This window comes from Crinia signifera, chromosome 5, assembly GCF_055691185.1.
Source record: "Crinia signifera chromosome 5, ASM5569118v1, whole genome shotgun sequence".
In the NCBI taxonomy this organism is placed as follows: Eukaryota; Metazoa; Chordata; class Amphibia; order Anura; family Myobatrachidae; genus Crinia; species Crinia signifera.
The window spans coordinates 236,091,098-236,111,602 of record NC_139221.1 but is presented as its reverse complement, the minus strand read 5'-3'; the positions used below and the strand labels follow the sequence as shown (position 1 = coordinate 236,111,602).

Here is a 20,505-nt window from a genome sequence, read left to right as displayed (position 1 = left end):
TGAGCTGAAAATCGGTCAAAACGGGTGTTTTGACCGATTTTCAGCTCAAAATCGCCAAGTGTGTATGGGCCAGAGATCCCCGACTAGCGATGATGCGCGCTCCCGCATCATCGCTACCGAGGTGGGCAGTCTGCTGGTTTTACCAGCACATCTAGCGATGATGGCTGTTTTTTTAGCCATCATCGCTAATTGTGTACGGCAGCCGGGCTGAAAGATCACAGACTTTCAGCCCAGCTGACCGCCCGCTCCCTCCCCCTGCTTATACTCACCCCTCCTCGCTCCCACGCTGCCCGGCTCACACTGCAGACCTGCTGCACGCAGCAGACTCCTCTCCCCCGCCCGGCTACATGGCACGCCGGAGCGCCCCGCCCCGTCCGAACGCCCCGCCCCCAGCTTACTGGCCGCATCTTCCCCCTGCTCCACAGTGCGTGTGTGTATGTATCACACGCAGCCGCTGACCACCAATGTTTAAAGGCAGTAATATATACATTGCTGGCACAGGCCAGCAATGTATATATTCCTGGCACCACTGTCCACCAATAATGTTTATAATGCAGTAATATATACATTGCTGGCACATGCCAGCAATGTATATATTCCTGGCACCACTGGCCACCAATAATTTTTATAATGTAGTAATATATACATTGCTGGCACATGCCAGCAATGTATTTATTACTGGCACCAATGTTATTAATAAGCCAGTAATATATACATTGCTGGCACAGGCCAGCAATGCATATATTCTGGGCCGTCTTAATGCAAGGGCTTGATGGGCGGTTGCCCTAGGGCCCCATAATTCTAGGGGCGCAAGTTCCAGTGGCAGACTGTGTCAGGTGGCAGGATGGCTTGTGCCCCCCGAGCCAGTACAACTCTACAACTGCGGGACCGCCAGGTGACACTCCGTACATAAACAGCTTTCACCTACTACCCGTAACCCTCACTCACTTCCCATCACCCTCACGCTGCTGTCACCCACTATACGTCACCATCACCGGCCACCCTTACGCTGCCGTCACCCACAATCTGTCACTATCACACATTGCCCATCACCCTCACGCTGCTGTTACCCACTATACGTCACCATCACTGGCCACCCTTACGCTGCCGTCACCCACAATTTGTCACTATCACCCGGGCGGCGCGGGGTGGAGTTACCTGATTGCTGGGGTCTGAATATACGCAGCCCAGCAATCAGTTCTGAATCAGGCACCAAGAACAGGAATGCACGGATTAAAATGGCCCCTTGGAATTCAAACCCAGCCCATTATTTAAATAGCCTTGTATATGAAAGATTTTCAGCAAAGTCTTTCGCCTCCTGAAAATCTCTTGCTCTTTGAGGAAAATAGTCCAGTGTGTACGCACTACTTTGGTGAAAGATTTATCTATCAAAGATTTTGGCAAAGTCTTTTGAAATTAAAGTCTACTAGTGTGTATGTGCCTTTAGGATCTATACTAGTACTGGGTGACAAATATTGCCTTGGGAGGATTAAGGATTCCTTTCATATGGTAGGATGATTTGGTTTGACAAACCACAGTAACTAAGAATTTACAAGCATCATCCAATTATTGGATGCAATTTCTATAGTACTCAGGGGTTGTATAAAACTTCTATAGCTCCTCTAAAATAAACAATTGATTTAAGATGTAACGGATCTGAACGGCTCTGGATTAAGAGCAGGCGTATGTATGTATGTATGGTGCCTTGAGTCCTATTGGAGAAAGAGCGCTATATAAATAAAATGATAGATTATTAAAATTATTATTATTTAGATATAGAGATATATACATACCCATGTTTCTGTTATATACAAATAATAACCTTTTTAGGTTAGCTTTCTTTCCTTTTTTTTTTTTTTCATTTAGTTCAACTTAGTTTTGTTTATCTGATGTTATACATAATGATTTTATCTATGAATCATAAACTACTAGTAAGCCTGCTCAATGCAAATGCTTCGAAAGCTAGTCTGCTACCTTGTGGTTGCCTCTGTGTTTGTGCATGTGTGAGAGAAAGCTGTAGATTCACTTGCTGCCAACAGATGGCAGTGTCTCGGAGACACACAATTAGACACTAGAAATATATAGATTATATGTATTTGTATCCTTTTGCCATTACATTAACATATGAATCCCACACTTAATAATAAGTAGATGTAACAACTTATTTGATGATGCATACTTATTCTCTCTGAGAACTTGACGATGTCTCCTAGACGTATCTTTACAATGTTAGAAAATTGTGGTTTGTAATTCAATTTGTACTATTTTTATTGTTCATGTATGACTTGTATTGGGGAACAAAAATGAAACCGATCTAGATAAATTAATTTATTTCCATGCTTCAATGAATCACAGGTTCCTAGTAAATATACCACCTTATCCTAAATGGGTGCCTTCCTTGTGTATGGGCAGTAGGTGTACTTTGGGCGATCACAGAAGAAGATAAACATATATATATATATATATATATATATATATATATATATATATATATATATATATATATATATATATATATATACACACACACACACACACATACATATATATATATATATATATATATATATATATATATATATATATATATATATATATATATATATATATATATATATATATATATATATATATATATATATATATATATATATATATATATATATATATATATATATATATATATATATATATATATATATATATATATATATATATAATAAACTAGGGGACAATTTAACGGTTTAATGGGCACCCTAAATTCCATTTCACCCATCCCTTTTGGGGAAGGGATGGGAGCTAAATGAGGTCACCTATCATAGGCTTCATGTATTAATAAATATACTTTTTTTTTTTCTTAAACCTTTAGAAATGGAATAATGGCTGGCGATCCAAAGTGCGTCTTTGTTAACATAAAAATAGTAACATTACCATTAGTAAAGAGAGTTAAATCAAAACAGTATGGGCAGACATAATGAAATAAGGTTAAACACCTACCAACTGCAGGAGCGTCATATTCATCCCCAAGCAAAATCTCTGGAGCAGAATACGCCAGTGAGCCACAACTAGTTGTCAACTTTTTCCCAGGTTGGAACTTGTTGCTGAAGCCAAAGTCTGTTAGTTTCACAAGTCCCTGCTTCTCAAAGAACACAACATTCTCTGGCTTGAGGTCCCTGTGCACTACATGCAACTTATGGCAGTAAGATATAGCATGAACTATCTGTGCAAAGTATTTCTTAGCCAGATCCTCACTGAGACCTTCCTCATGCTTCATTATGTAATCATACATATCCCCTCCATCTCCGAGTTCCAGAATGAGATACAATTTGGTCTGTGTGTCAATCACTTCATATAGACGGACTATGTTGGGGTGTTGCACCAGTTTCATGCATCGCACTTCTTGGAAAAGATGCCCGGTAGCGAGAGAATCTAATTTGGTCTTGTCAATGACTTTCACAGCTACCTTTTCCCCTGTAAAGACATGACGAGCAAGCTTGACAACTGCAAAATGTCCTCTGCCCAAGGTCTTATCCAAGTCGTACAGTCCTGCGATCTTTCCATCATATCCTCTCTTGAAGCCAGCCATGCTTTTCCAGAAACCTTAAACGTTGTCTGCTAGGTGTTTCTCATAAGAGAATATCGGAAGCTTGCAAGGAATGCATCGTCACAACTGCCAAGCACATCTGGAAAACAAAACCCCCCAAAAAACACATTGAAATAGGATGTTTGAATTCAAAGAATATTTAAATGCTCCTCTAGGAAAAAAAAAAAAAAAATTAGGGAAATTTTAATCACTACAGAAATATTTAAATTACATTTAGTACTGATTCAAAAAAAGGTCATAACAAGTAGCTGAAAGGCAAATACATGCAGAAAACGTCTGTACAATATGTTGCTCCCCCAAATTTAAATTGACAAGATGTATTTCCTGCCCGAAAGCTAAATGTTTCCCAAGATCATTTTGTATATTTATTAATCATGCATTAATTATGTTCCATAGTTCTAGAAATGCATATATTTTCATAATCCTGGATTTTTATCTGTATCTTCCCTTCAAGTTTGTTATATAGTCAATATTTTCTGTCTCATGAAAAACTGATGTACGATAACTACAACTATGAGGTAAGGGGGGTATCCAATTAGCGGTGATATTTTTTTGGCCAATGAAAACAGCATGATTTCTGACCAATGGTAATTACTATGCTATCCATTTTTTGCAGATTATGCTTCGAAACATCCCCTTATAAGTTCCTACGGCCAACCTATTTGCTGTGGAAAATTACTGCTGCTAATATGATACCCCCCTACGCAAGGGAACGTCATTCAAACGCAAACTAAATAAAAACCCTTTACCAATAAACTTCAAACACTTTCGTTATGTTAATAAAAGGGTGCAAAAACAATATATTGTTTTAACAATATACACAATTACATTAAATGGTGTATATATATACACTGATACAAAATAAATGTGATAAATATGCATACAAATGAGTACCTGAAGATGATATCAAATTAATTTGGATAGAATAGGACAATGTGTGAAGGACTTATAATAGGTAAAGAAAACAAAACAAGCCTGTTGGATTCCTTTGGTCTCTGTAATAAAGATACAATAAGTACCAACCAGAGCAACAAAAAGAAGAGATTTTTTTATTTAGATCAATGCAGGACTGTTCTCTTCAAATAGGAATCTCTGGGAACTCAGTCGGCATTTAAATTAATTATTGATGTATTACGCTGAGTGATTGAAAGTAATCATTAGCAAAGAATAATATTACTGTAGTTCTGATGTTTCCTTCACAAAAGAAAAAAACAACATAAAATTAAAATGATAGAGATCACTACAAAGTTAAAAAATAAGAGGGTGCTTATGGTCTAGTGTTCAGGGATGCAATCTGTGAAAGCAGTGATATTTTATTATGAAAAAAAGAGGATTTGTAAAGGGCTATATAATCTAGCATTGTAGAATAAAAGAGTACTGAACTTTGTGTAGTTTTAGATGAACATTTTATTGACACCCAAAATAAAATCCGCCGATAGCTTAAAACATTGTTCAAGTTGGCAACTCATGCAAAACACACAGAGCATGAAAAGTAACAAAAACCAGTATAAGGGTTTAAAATCACTGTGCCTTTGAGTATCAGAATTTTTTTTCAGGTTACCCTTAAGCTGGGTGCACACCGGGCAATATAGCATTAACGATATGCACTATACTAATTTGTGAACTACACAATCGGCCAATGGGCCTGATTCTTGTTCTCTCACAAAAGCAAATTCCTCGCTTTAATGAACAGAATCATGTGCACTGCAGGTGGGGCAGATGTAACATGTGCAGAGAGAGTTAGATTTGGGTGGGGTTTGTACTTCAAACTGATGCACAGAAAAAAAATAACTCACCTAAATCTAACTCTCTCTGCACACGTTACATCTGCCCCACCTGCAGTGCACATTGTTTTGTCTATTAGAGCGAGAATCTGCTTTTGCGAGTGAACCAGAATCAGGCCCGATGTGTATGCGCAATACAGTTAATGTTGTTAACGCCCCCTTTTCTGTACATGCAGCTCAATCTAACAATCAGATCTTGCATGCATGGAACAGGGGACGGGTGACATCACCAATACCCCTTTTGCAAATGGTGGGTCGCACCCACACAGGTCTGTCATGGGAGCGAGGTGAAGCTTTCTGCAGTGACTGGGCATTAAGTCGTGTCGCTGACATCATAGGGGGTGAGGTGAAGTGGTGGAAAGTCATCGGAGGAGGCAGCAGTTGGAGTGGATGCTTCCGCCTCCCTATAGTGTGAACGGGACCCGGGTGACTTGACCCAGGTTACCCATTCACACTGCCCAGCAACCCAGATAGGACCTAGGCAGAGCCATATTAAGGGGGCGCGGCCTCTGGGGGTATGTATACCCAGGGGGCACGGCCTCTGGGGGTATGTATACCCAGGCCCCCCTCTCTGAAAGGGCCCCACTTGCCAGACGATCAATTGAGACAACTGAGGTTTTTCTTTTTTTTGCCTCCGCTGAGGCGAACGCAGGGAGGAAGAGGTGAATTACATGCTGCAGAGCTGCAAGTAGGTGGTGCTGCAGCGCACAACTCCACAGCTCTCAGGCAGCTCCTCTCTCTATTCACCACATGGGGCCTTGAGATTGAGCTGCGTACGATGTTATTTTAAGTGTGCCTGCATGTCGTGTGCATGACATGTATGTATGTATGTATGTATGTATGTATGTATGTGGTATACAGTGTTCTCCCCAGAAATTTTTACAGCCGGGTGACTTCAAGAAGTAGCCGAGTGGGGGTCTTCACAATAATAAAGTGTTTTAACCTGACCTTGTGGGGTATGTTTTATACTACGAGAGAGAGATATATGCACAATTCACTAAGTACTTATGAATGCTGGCAGACTGATTTATAAGTATATTTGTAATGCATAGGTATATAACTAAAGATGCCACTATGTACCACTGCACAGGGAGAAAAATGCCCTGGGTTATTTATAAGCAGGAACCAATTGATGGGTCTGCGGATATGTAAAGTCTGGCTCTTAGAGGTGAATATTGTTCTGGTGCCTGATGGAGCAGCAAATTCTGGGCAGTAATAATGTGCCCTATTGGTGAGGCAGTTGGTGCTAATTACAGTTCAGGGGGATACTCGTGACACAAGTCACTGCTCAGATTGAGATTGTATTCTGCTCAACACAATAGGAAGAAGGAGGAGGAAGACCCGGCTCGCCTGTCCCCACACTGTGCGGCAGGAGCAAGATAGTGTACCTGCTCTCTGCTGCTGTGCAGGGGACGAAGAGGTTGACCCAGTGCTCCGGTCTCCAAATCCACATTGTGCGGCAGGAGCCAGATAGAGTATCTGCTCACTGCAGCCAGGCGTGAGACGGAGCCATGGCTGGAATCCCTGGTTACCTGAAGCTCCTGCTGAGGTGCAGAGAGATGGGCTGGCATGTGGCAGACAAGACAGGGCACATGCCTACAGACAACTTGGGGATCCTGTGTGACGTCACCGTAGCTTCGTAGCTCAACTGTCAGTAACATGATGAGCCTGTCAACTGTAAGGCAGAAGCAGATTGGCTGGCACACTATGTTTCTATCTGAACTTTGATAAATAACCCCCATAGTGGTAAGATTTCCTATAAATGCTGCCCCCCCACCTAACCAGTGCCTACATTTGACATTAGCCAGGCCAGTGCACAGCATGGGTAGACTAGACTAACCAGTTTTACAGTATGGAAAAATAAAAAGGTGAGTAAATAAATATGACTAGTGTACTGAAACGTGTCCACAGCAGCTTTCAAGCAAATCAAATCTCCACTTTTTGTCAGTTTTATTGTTAAAAAAAAAAAAAAAAACGCGCCTCCAGCACCAAGCAGTGGTGTAGGAATTTTACTAGCTGTAGAACAGCGAGAATATATGCAGACTGCTGACACAGAAATGCAATGCACTTAAGAATTCATATCATCCTGTTTAACTGCTATTTTTACATTCACTTCATTCTTCCAGAGTCATTGCATCTGTGCTTTTCTTTGCAGAGTGGGTGGCTACGGATTTTCCATAGGAAGCAGTTACTTATATCCCTTTAGGTGCTGCAAATTTACAGAAGATAACCCCCCCCCCCCCCCCCCAAAGTAAAAATATCCAGCTAGACAGCATACATTTTAGATCTATACACACATCTTTAGCTTAGGTTTCATGTCTTTGCGCGTAATGATTAGTGTCATGATCCCCTCACTTACAGCACGCGTATTATGTCAGAGCTTTATAAATAAAAGATTATACATGATAGTACAAGATAGAACATCCTCTTACAATAATTAAGCAGTCACCTCAAATACACTTAACATCTGCATCTCACTTCGGTCTTTTGGCCGCACCCTCCAAGAATAGCATGCAGCCACCCATGTCCTCTCAAATTATTACGTTTGAAGTTCACAATGGGCCTTATTTTGGTTCATTCTTTCTGACAAAATCCTTCTTAGATGGGCAAAACCATGTGCACTGCAGGTGGGGCAGGTGTTACTTGTGCAGAGAGAATTAGATTTGGGTGGGGTTTTACTTCAAAGTGAGATCTATATTGCAGTGTAAAAATAAAGCAGTCAGTATTTTCCCTGCACAGAAACAAAATTACTCACCCAAATCTAATTCTCTCTGCACATGTAACATCTGCCCCCCGTGCAGTGCACATGGTTTTGTCCATCTAAGAAGGATTTTGTCAGAAAGAATGAACCAAAATAAGGCCCAATATGTGAAATATTTATAGTATGATTCTACTTGGTACTAGAAATTGCTGCTACTTTTAAACCGGTAAGATGTTCAACCAGGTTGGTATCAAATGCCACATAGTATAATTGTTAAACAAAATAAAATCAAATAACTCAAGTTAAAAAATGAAGCAGGTGTATATTAACGAACATTGTACTGTTAGAGGTATGCAAGACCTGCTAAATTGTGCCGAGTACAGAAGAGTAAAGGCCCCAATACACAACAATTTTGATTTGATCTTTCAGGTCAATATATGGTTTGTAAAGTGGGAAATCGTATGTTTTTTTCCCATTCAATCCGATCGGGATGCAGTCATATGGTCGACCAGCCGTTAGTTCGACATGGGGTTTTTCACTGTTTTTTTGAGCCGACATGTGCCGGCAGGCGGTATTTCATGCCCTACCATCCATTAGAGCGTGGCGGGAGAATAAAAGTGTGCCGAGCGCAGCGAGGCACCATGCCCGACGCATAGCGAGCGATTCGAGGGGGATGTGGTCACTTTAAACTTTGTCCATGTCGACTGTGTTGACATTCAGGTAAAAAAAAGGTGAAAAACCCCATGTCGACCTTTTGACTGTCGACCTAGACAATGTCGAACTAATGACCTGTCGAACAAACGACCTTTCGACCTAGAATCATGTTGACCTTTTCCCATGACGACCCAATGGTGTCGACCATAATGCTGTAGACCAAGTGATCCCAACCCATCTGATCTGCAGTCCCGTGAGTGTCGGATAGAAGCCCTAGACTGCTTGAACTGCACCACTGATTTAGCGGAATCGCATGGAAAATGGAGTGATTTTTGTACATGTGATATCGCACTCAATGAATTGCAGGAAGTCTGACTGCCATTTCCAGACCCCTAGCCCTGTAATCCAGCCCATCAGATAAACTTATGGTTTACAATTGTACCATAAAATATATCTCAAAGATTTATCTTTGCTTGATCAATCGCATGAGTTATGTCTTATGCAAAAATTACAAGAAAGTACAAAATCGTATGGAATTACTCCTGGGAAGGTCCTGGGGGAGTTCAAGGGAAATCGCATCCAACTTGAGGGTCAGACATATCATTGTAGGGTATGGTGCTCTTTAGATAAAACATTTTTCTTTAAAACAAAGATAAAAAAAAAAAAAAAAAAAAAAAACCCCAGAACCCTAAAGGCCCCATACACTAGTCTGATTTGTTCTAAGGACAAGTCGGACCAGTTTGCCCTTGAGAGTCCCTGTCAGCTCCCCGGGAGGCTTGCTTACACTTACTTGATGTGCCAAAATTTGCGTGCAAGAAATTGCATGTATATACCCGGGGAACTGGCAGGGGCAGGCAGCGTGGGGGGTCCCTGCAGCGCCTTTAAACTAGTATTGCTATTTGTTGAGTTGGCAGAGCGGGAAGCGGCTGCTGAATGTGAACAATAATTTTGAAAGACTGGCTGGACGTTTATTGGCGGAAAGAATTCTCTCAGCCAATCAGTTTGGAGGGTGCTGATTGATTTAGAATTCTTTCAGCCAATAAACGCCCAGCCAGTCTTTTCAAAATATGGTTTCACATTCAGAAGCCACTTCCCGCCCCCCGGCAAATAGTGCTACTAGTTCACCAGCCTCCACAGGGAGCCCGCATAGGGTCAAAGGGGATGTCAAACACATCAATTTGGGATGATTTGCGCAATCCCTTGAAATCAGCCCAAATCGGATAAGTGTATGGGCACCTTAATTCTATACATGAAGTAGGTGGTTTAGGAAATAGTTACTAGATCAGACATACACAAAACAGGCTACAGGAAGGATGCATTTTATCTATAGCACTTCATGTTTGGCATACAGCCAGTTTTAAATCGGTCATCCGCTATTAACCAAGAATGTCCCTGCAGCTTGGTAAATGCAAAAACTTCTTATACACTGGGACCACCACAACCCAACATTTTTTCTATGTGGGGCCATCATTCAGTGCATTTCGTGTGACCACAATAAAACATTATTACAAACACTTGCGCGCTAGTTCAGGAAGGGGGAAAGGGCACAGAAGTCAATATTGTCAGCATAAACGACACAAATGAGAAAACAGACGACAAGAAATAGGGAAAAAAAAAACGGTACTCTTTACCTAGCACGGCGCCCACGATGTCCATCGCGGTCATCGGGGGTAAAAAATCGCGGCCATCGCATGCACTAAAAAAACGGGTGCGACGCGATGCCCGCGATTTCCCATAGGGATCAATGTTAAAAGTGTGATTGGACGCGATTTTAGTGTTCAATGCCCGCGATTTTTCCACAGGAAACAATGATAAATGGGCAACAGAGCCATAATAGTCCCCCTCAAGTCTTAAATGGCCCCCACAATTGTTAACACCACCCCACGATCAACGTGAACCCGAAGCGTGGCGAGCGCAGCGCGCCCGCGAGGGGCGGCGGTACGCGTCCTCCGATCAACGTGAACCCGAAGCGTGGCGAGCGCCAACCTTTTCATACCCCCACTATCCACGTCGGCGTGGAGTTGAGAATAGAATAGTGTGGAGAGCGCAGCGAGCCACCGAGCCCAAAGCGTGGCGAGCCCCGTGAGGGGACGCGGATACCTGTGAAGCCCACGAAGGGACGCGTTTACCTGTGAAGGTATCCGCGTCTGCTCGCTGCGCTCGCCACACTATTCTATTCTCAACTCCACGCCGACGTGGATAGTGGGGGTATGAAAAGGTCGGAGGACGCGTACCGCCGCCCCTCGCGGGCTCGCTGCGCTCGCCACACTTCGGGTTCACGTTGATCGTGGGGTGGCGTTAACAATTGTGGGGGCCATTTCAGACTTCAGGGGGGACTATTTGGGCTCTGTGGCCCATTTAACATTGTTTCCTATGGAAAAATCGCGGGCATTGAGGCATTGAACAGTAAAATCGCGTCCAATCACACTTTTAACATTGTTCCCTATGGGAAATCGCGGGCATCGCGTCGCACCCGTTTTTTAGTGCATTTGATGGCCGCGATGGGCGCCGTGCTAGGTAAAGAGTACCAAACAAACAAAGAACCCCACTTTTCAAAGATGATCATAAATCTATATCTTGCTTTCCTTGCTTTAAGTCACATAGCAGGAAGCCATACTTTAACACAGGAAATATAAATGGGACAATCTGATACTAAACAACCTAACCATGGACCCAATTCAAACTGATGACAGGGCAAATTTGTTCTCAAAATGGGCAAAACAATGTGCACTGCAGGTGGGGCAGCGGTAACATGTGCAGAGAGAGTTAGATTTGGGTGGGGTGTGTTGAAACTGAAATCTAAATAGCAGTGTAAAAATAAAATCAGCCAGTATTTACCCTGCACAGAAACAATATAACTCACCCATATGTAACTCTGTACAACTTACATTTACCCCATCTAAAGTGCACAAGGTTTTGCCCAAAACAAATTTGTCCTGCGATCAGGTCTGAATTACCAAGCTGATACGTGCATACTAAAGATGCGACGTGGAGACCTTACAGAGTTGATAGCACACCCTTAATGTTATTCCTAGCCTGTACAGAGATGCATCACTGTCTGCTTGAGGACAATCTTCCTTTGAGATGTAAAAACCACCTACACGTACTACAGCATTATCATAGATACGGTGGGTTTTGGGCTGATCTAGATCTCATAGCAGGTGTACAGAAATTGGATAGCAGCTGTGATATTTTACAAACTGTAACTGGTGCTTAAAAAAACCCCAAGTAAAATGGAGGTAAAAATCCAATGTCAAGGTTATAAATACATCTGATCTAGAATTAAAACTTCCAATATATAATTAAGCATTCCAAGCAGTAGTAAGGAGCACAAAGCTGGGTACACATGGAGCCATATGTTCCCCACATCGGCGTATATCCGGTAGAGTGTATGCCGGGAAATCGGGTGCCAGCTGAGGCTAGCAACCTAGCCACACTTGGTGCGTGGCACACAACAAACATGACGGCTAAAGATTCCATTTGCAGACACTGTTGCAGTGCTTCATTAGCGATTTTTGCACACTAGCCTGTCACTGTTGTTTATTCAACATTCTACTTTTTTGACTATACAATAGAACACATATGAATGAATGATCTGGAGTTTCTTTACACTGTAAACTCTTGTGACACCAGAGTATTGTGTTTTGTCTGACATGAATCAAACACATTCTAAGCAAAAAAAAACAACAACTTGTATTTGTCAGTGCAAAATGACTGAAGAATATTTCTTACCCCCCACTGGTTTCCTAGGCACTGTCCAATGACACTTTCGGAATGCACAAGGCAAAATCAATGCAACTACACTCTAAGCAGCACTTAAATTTGCTGGCTCTGACCAGGCACTTACCTTATCAATTAGTAGATAGACAGACATGTTCTGTGGTCCTTCACAAGTAAAACATTTTTTGCTGCATTTTATTTCATACCATTTGGTTTTAGGAATTACTAATGCATATTGTAATATGGGGGATGGGGGATTAATTCCTCACTAGCGTAGTCCTTACACATCCTCGACCTCATAGTCAACTATCTGTCATGTCCCCTCCCTATATCATGTTTGACATGTTGCATATTGTCTTATTGTATAGTCTAATGTAATGTATTGTCAAAGCGGGTGGTAGTCTTTTACCAATACACCGGGCAATAAACCGATTCTTCCTCTTCTTCTCTTAATTCAGAAGCCCCACTCAGTGGTCACTGCTGGGTACAGAAACCAGGAAGCACTAGAATGAATGGTTTACACACACACCTTTTACCTCATTGAGGAGCTTAGCCATTTGCGTGCCAAGTGAATTTGCCAAAATAAGTGTAAAAATTGTTAGCGTTATTTTGAACATCTCCCAGATATATTGGCAATCAAAGGGTTAAATAAGAGGTATAATAAAAAGGATTAACACCTTCAGGGGTGGGGTGTTTTCTTTAGGGAGCATTCCCCACTGGGCAAGTTTTTTGGGGGGAAGTGCTCCCTTAAAAAACGCACCACCGTCTCTACTGGGGCCAGGCAGTGCCGCTGAGCACTATACCAGCCGCTGCCCAGCCCTGGCCCCGGCAACGCGGCTGTGTGCAGCATAACATTACAAGGTCATGACGCACACAGCCTAGGGGAAGGAGGCGGCCAGCAGGAGCCAGGCAGTGGCTGAAGCTGAGCTCAGCGGCGCTGCCCGGCACTACGTAGTGTAGACCCTGGTACTCCTGAGAATTTTCTGGGTTTGCCAGTCTGGGCACGGGAGCACAGCCGGAAATTTCTTGGGAGTATCAGTGAAGGGGTTAATGTTTGTTTTATTACCTATACAAAATAAAAACTGCAGGAATTGTAAAATCAACTGACAAGTTTACAGTTAGGTAAACTGCGATAAACAAATTAATGGATCTTACAGATCCAAATGAATCAGATTACAGTGTAATGAGACACTATAGTGAGCACAGTACAACAGTCTAAAGGCCCATACACACAGAGTGGTAGACATATGATGCAGTGATAAGGGAGGAGAAGTAAGCCAGAGAAGAAGTTGCCCATGCCAACCTATCAGCTGCTCTGTATAATTTTATATTATGCAAATTATAGATGTTACTTCAGCGCTGATTGGTTACCATGGGGCATTTCTCCTCTGGCTCACTTCTCCTGCCTTATCACTGCTTCATACATCTATCCCTTTATGATGTTTTCAGCAAACTATGTTGCTAAACAAATTCCTTTGAACTTTCCAAGACAAGAGATATTGTGCATACACAATGGCCGATATTTTGAATGATATTGAAGGGACAAAATGAACGATACTGTTCAAAATATTGCCCAGTGTGTATGCACCTTAAAACTTCTTACCTCATTCAGTGATCTATATTTCAGCAGGGCAGCAATCACAGTCAGGAGTCATGGAGGTGCCTGCCATGCTGTGATAAAGTCATCAGGGCCACTCACACTAGTGAGCACTAGTTAAACTAGTGCTCCAGGAGGGAACTCTGATTTAATTATTGCTCCAATTGGGTATATTTGTGGTCGCGCCCTCCTGAGGCGAGGAGAAATGTCAGTGAAATGTCTGTGCAATGGGCATCCAAATGGTGGTTTAGGTTCTTTTATTAGAACTTCAGATGGGTTTAAACCCAGTGATTTGGGGCATGACAACAAAATGAGCACCCAAAAAAAATTGAAGTGCTCTATTCGTTAAAGAAACTGAATTCCCACCAAACTGCGAAATGTGTGTGAACTATAAATAAATGAAAATAAATAAGCAGTAGCTGCATATAAACTGGCCAGACATTACAGTTTTCTGATTTTTGCATTAATTTGCTTATGAGCCACTCTATTCTTTTTGTATAGGTATGGTCCTGCTATTCATAAATTAAGGCGAGAACATGAAGTTAACCTGTACAATCTATTCTACATATGCCCCTCGCCAGGTCCCATTTTACTGTTACGCCAAGTGTCTTCCTCACTCAAAATGCGCGACCCATTCCCATAAAACACCACAACTGTGAGGTGAAAAAACTACTCTGCTATATATTAGTGATCAATTTCAGGTGTACAAGGGCTGCTTTGCAGAATCGGGTTATGGTCGCTAGGTCGACATATATTAGGCCGACCACTAAAAGGTAGACAGGGTCGACAGATGAAATAGTTTGACACGGCTAAGGTGGACAGGGTTGGAAGGCGACATCAGTTTTTCACATTTTTTTTGAGCGTACTGGTGCCAGCAGGTGGTATTTCATAACCTGCCATCCACAAGGGTGTGGAGGGAGAATACAACAGTGCGCCAAGAACAGCGAGGCACCAAGCCCGAAGCATGGCAAGCGCAGCGACACATGCGAAGGGATGCAGTAAACTGATACTTGTCCATGTCGACCTTTTGACTGTGGACCTTACCATATTTGGCCAAATGATTGTGTCAACCTTCTGACCTAAGCCCTGTCTACCTTCATTATGTTGACCCTATGACCCATACCAGCTGCAGTTACATAGAAACATAGAATTTGACGGCAGATAAGAACCATTTGGCCCATCTAGTCTGCCCTTTTTTACCCTTCAGGTAATCTCATCCATTTTTTATCCTTATTTCTTTGTAAGGATAGTCATATGCCTATACCTACCACCTCTGATGGGAGGCTATTCCACATATCCACTACCCTTTCTGTGAAGTAATTCTCTCTCACATTTCCCCTGAACCTACCTCCCTTCAGTTTCAGTGCATGTCCTCGTGTTCTATTACTTCTTTTCCTTTGAAGAAAATTTCCCTCCAGTACTATGTTAAAACCCTTGATATATTTGAAGATTTCGATCATGTCCCCCCTTTCCCTTCTCTTCTCCAAACTATACAGGTTAAGATCTTTTAGTCTTTCGAGGTAAGTTTTGTGATGTAGGCCATGCACCATTTTAGTTGCCCTTCTTTGTGCAGTCTCTAATGTATTTATATCCTTCTGAAGATATGGCCTCCAAAACTGGACACAGTATTCCAGATGAGGCCGTACCAATGACCTATAAAGTGGCATTATTACTTCTTTTTTTCTGCTACTGATACCTCTCCCTATGCAACCAGGCATCTGACTAACATTCCTCATTGCTTTGCTACATTGCTTTCCTGCCTTTAAGTCACTTGAAATAGTGACAACTAGATCCCTTTCCTCCTCAGCAGTTTCCATTATAGTACCCTTGATTCTATATTGAGCCTTTGGATTTTTGAGCCCCAAGTGCATAATTTAGCTTTTTTTAGCATTAAACTGTAGTTGCCATGCTCTTGACCAATTCTCAAGTTTACCTAGATCATCAGTCATTTGATTTACCCCTCCTGATGTGTCTACTCTGTTGCATATCTTTGTTTCTAGGGCCAAGTTCTGTTGTACTTGATTTGAGAATGAATGCGAAATTCTGAAATACATTAATAATAGCTTAGCATACTGTAACACAAAGTACACCAGCCAGGTTAGGTACCGGTTCCTGGCACTGGCAATTCCAGCAGTCAGAAGACACCAACATCTTGACATATTTTAGGGTTAGTATGCTAACTTTCTCCCCTCAGTACCCACAACGCTCCCTGCAACCTAAACCTATAGTAACCTCCCTCGCCTAAGCCACCCACCCCCCTGACCTAGCACAGATACTTACGGTTGGGATTTAGACACCTGTATTCAGGTGGCAGGATTCTGGCGGCAGTCCTCCATCCACATCCTGAATTCCAGAATGCCAATCTATTAATAAAACTTCTATCCAGCGAAACCCTTTCAAAACTGGCAGAGGGGCACTAGTGTTGGAGCCTCAGTTTTTGTTGGCGCAATGCTATCTCTCTATATTCGCAGTTATAATGGAGGGAAAAATAAACATTCATTCAATGTAGCCTAACTTTTCAGAATACTTATGAATCTGCTTATGCTAGAAAAACAATAAAAATTAACTAATTTACAATGTGCATGAACTGTATGTATATGCCTTCAGTCACCACACCTACGGAAATGTTATAAAGATCAAATCACATTAACCATCCTTCCACTTATTCTGACACACAGTGGCAGATTCAATTAGCTGTGGGTTGTACTACATGGCCTCTGCTCTCCAGTAACATTCCAGTGGCTATTCAACTGAAGGCCAGCAATCAACCCATGACTAGCCTCAGAGGGTGCAAAAAATATAAAAAAAAAATCTGTTAGATGTTGCCTTTGGGCTAATCACTGTCTTTATTTGAATAGCCACCAACACCTACGTGTGTGTGTGTGTGTGTGTGTGTGTGTATGTGTATATATATATATATATATATATATATACACAGACAGTCTGCCAACCACCTGCATATTTACTGCCGGGGTCAAGCATCACATCACACACACACACACACACACACACACACACACACACACACACACACACACACACACACACACCACCTTTCTATGCAGGCCATACTAGTATACATAGAGTACAATTCCCAGACTATAAAAAGGGAAGCAAATATATCAAATACAGTGTATCATATACGCTACAGAAATGTAATGCTGACCCACTTATACACCGGATCTCTACAAGGTTGCCTGACCTCAAATTGGATTAGAATACTTTAAGCAGCTCAGACGAACAGGCAATCACAGCAATTTACCCTTTACAAGGGGGAGGTGGCATCTTCTACAAAGAAAGAGGAATTTCCATAATGGTCTGTTAAATAGACCAATTCTGTTCATTAAGCAGCAGCCTAAATTCTGATTGACATTTCTATGACCCAACACAGCTTGAAACTTGTTTTAAAATTAAATGTGCCCCTTTGCTTGAAAGAAAAACTGCAAAAAAATCCAGAACAAAAGAAAACCCAAACAAACCGCCGGAAAAATGTCACTTCTGTCAGAGTTTAACCCCTTCCCGACATTTGACGTACATTTACGTCATGGCCGGGAAGCACTTCCCGACACATGGCGTAAATGTACGTCATGGCTTTAAACTGTCACCGCGTCTATAGACGCGGTGACAGTTTCAACATGTCTGCTGTCCCTGACAGCAGACATGTCCGTGCATGCCCCGGGGGGGCTGCGATGCCGCCCCCCCGTCGGCGATCGCTGTGATTGGCTGTTCAGTGTGAACAGCCATTCACAGCGTTTTCCTGTGTCACCGGCGAATAACGTTCGCCGGTGACACGGGATCAGAGGTGATTGGTGCTGTAAAGTACAGCACCAATCACCGCGGGGTGTAAGGGTGACACTGGTGTCACCCCACCTCACCCCGCCCGCCCCCAAAGGCCGTGATTGGTCCGTCGGTCCGACGGACCAATCACAGCCAAGGAGGGGGATTTAAACTAACGGTGACTGCACTGCAGACGCCATTCCGGTCTGGAAAGCGTGCAGTGCGGTCACCGTACCCCCCTGCCGCCATACTGACCAGAACCTTGCTGCCTGCAATACTTACTTGATCGCTGCTGATTGATTACTGGATCCTGTTCAATAATTGTGCCTGTGAAATTGTGCTGCTGCACTGTATTAGCTAGATAGATAGAGAGATAGAGAGATAGATAGAGAGATAGATAGAGAGAGATAGAGAGAGATAGAGAGAGAGAGATAGAGAGAGATAGAGAGAGATAGAGAGAGATAGAGAGAGAGATAGTGTCAGAGAGTGCTATATTTTGTGCTGCTGCAGTGTGATATAGTTATAGATAGAGAGAGAGAGATAGAGAGAGAGAGATAGAGAGAGAGGCCTACTGACAGAGTGCTATATTTTGTGCTGCTGCAGTGTGATAGTTATAGAGAGATAGAGAGAGATAGAGAGAGAGAGATAGAGAGAGATAGTGACAGATTGTGCTATATATTTTTTATATAACTGACTGCTGCCCCCTCCTTTTGTGCTGATCAGTATAAATTAACTGATCAGTAACTTTTTGGGGGCGCAGGTTTTTTTTTATATATAGATATACCTGTGAGTGCTGCTGCTGCAGTGTCATAGAGTGTTAGATAGTGTTAGATAGTGAGAGATAGAGAGATAGAGAGAGATAGTGATAGAGAGTGCTAAATTTTGTGTCTGCTGTCCCCGCCTTTTGTGCTGATCACTATATCTGAGGTGATCAGCAACTTTTTTGTGGGTACAGAGGTTTTTTTTTTTTTATATATACCTGTCAGTTGCACCAAAGGTTGTGCACCTGCTGCACCTCACTGGTAATCAGTGTCGCATCACTGATCACCTTTTTTTTTTGTGTGTGTGCTGTGGGGTCTTTTTTTAATTTTTTTTTTTACACACACTGTGATTTTGTGGGTGTCCTGTGGCCGCTGTGCGCTGATCAGTGACGTACATCACTGATCATCTTTTTCGGCACAGGGTTGATCTATTTTTTTTTTTTTTTTATCAAATTCCTGTTGCCTTTGAGCGCTGTTCAGTGACAGACGTTACTGACCAACATCTGTGCTCAATTTTTGGCGCAGGACCTTTTTTTTTTTTAACCCCTTCCTTTTTTTTTTTTTAACCCCTTCATTTTTTTTTTTTTTTTACCCCTTCATTTTTTTTTTTTTTATTGGTATAAAGCATTTTTTTTTTTTTTCTGCACTACATACACACTACACACTACATACCCCCCGGATTGAAATAAAGTTTGTGCCCCCCCCTACACTATACACGTGTTGAAACATTTCACTACCGGTAACACAAAAATACAAATGGCATCCCAAATGTCCTCCCAAATGTCCTCCCAAATGTCCTCCCAATCATCCAGGAGAATGTATTCAGTGGAGGAGGCATATGCCATGCTTGCTTCTGACTCTGACACAGGCAGTGATGCAAGCGGGGAATTTGAAGGATTTGCCTTAAGCTCCTCTTCCTCCTCTGCTGATGAGGGACCCCCTCAAAGACGCCCCCGTAGATCAGCTGAGATTCCCCCCCCAATAATTGATCTAGTATGGACCCCACCACCAGACAATTTTGAGCCCCAGGTTCCTGAGTTTTTGGGCATGCCAGGAATCCAATTTGATTCCACAGGTCTCAGAGAAATTGACTTTTTCAAATTATTTTTCTCTGATGATTTTATAAATTTAATGGTGGACCAAACTAATTTATATGCCCAGCAGTTTATTGCTCAAAACCCCACGTCATCATTTGCTAGGTGGACCCCTGTAGATGCAGTAGAGATGATGACGTTTTGGGGTCTGGTGTTTCATATGGGCATAGTAAAAAAGCCAGAAATTAGGCAATATTGGAGTACAGATGTTCTGTACAGTACTCCATTTTACCGTATGGCCATGCCCCGGACTCGATTTGAGACAATTCTTAAATTCATACATTACACCGATAATGCACAGTGCCCACCCAGAGATGATCCCACCTTTGACCGGCTATTCAAAGTCAGGCCGGTCATTGATCATTTCAGTGCCAAATTTGAAGAGGTGTACATCCCTGAAAAATTTATTTGTATCGACGAGTCCCTTATACATTTTAAAGGAAGGGTTAAATTCCGCCAGTACCTTCCCAATAAGAGGGCAAGGTATGGCATAAAAATGTATAAGCTGTGTGAAAGCACCTCAGGGTACACTCACAGGTTTAGGGTATATGAAGGGAAGGATTCAAGAATTGAACCGCCAGAATGCCCCCCCTCCCTCGTAGGTGTTAGTGGGAAAATTGTCTGGGATTTAGTGCACCCCTTCCTGGATAAAGGTTATCACCTCTATGTGGATAACTATTACACTAGCATCCCCCTGTTTAAGGCCCTTGGTTCAAGAGGTACAGCAGCTTGCGGTACTGTGCGCAAGAACCAAAGAGGCCTCCCAAAAACGCACATTGCCCAAGTAATGAGAAGGGGTGAAAGCAGGGGAAT

The 20,505-nt window shown here is 42.4% G+C and overlaps 1 protein-coding gene across 2 annotated transcripts in view; it reads right to left on the bottom strand.

Annotated features, from left to right (window-relative positions):
- The window catches only part of SNRK (SNF related kinase), a 64,880-nt gene that overhangs the window by 26,726 nt on the left and 17,649 nt on the right, over positions 1-20,505 (bottom strand). Inside the window, exon 2 of one of the 2 annotated variants that reach the window (XM_083188675.1) lies at positions 2,998-3,683. The exons of the other annotated variant lie outside the window; for it this stretch is intronic. Coding sequence (XP_083044801.1) covers positions 2,998-3,586 — 589 coding nt within the window. The 5' untranslated portion in view covers positions 3,587-3,683. The remainder of the gene's footprint in view (positions 1-2,997; positions 3,684-20,505) is intronic. 2 annotated transcript variants of the gene reach the window in all.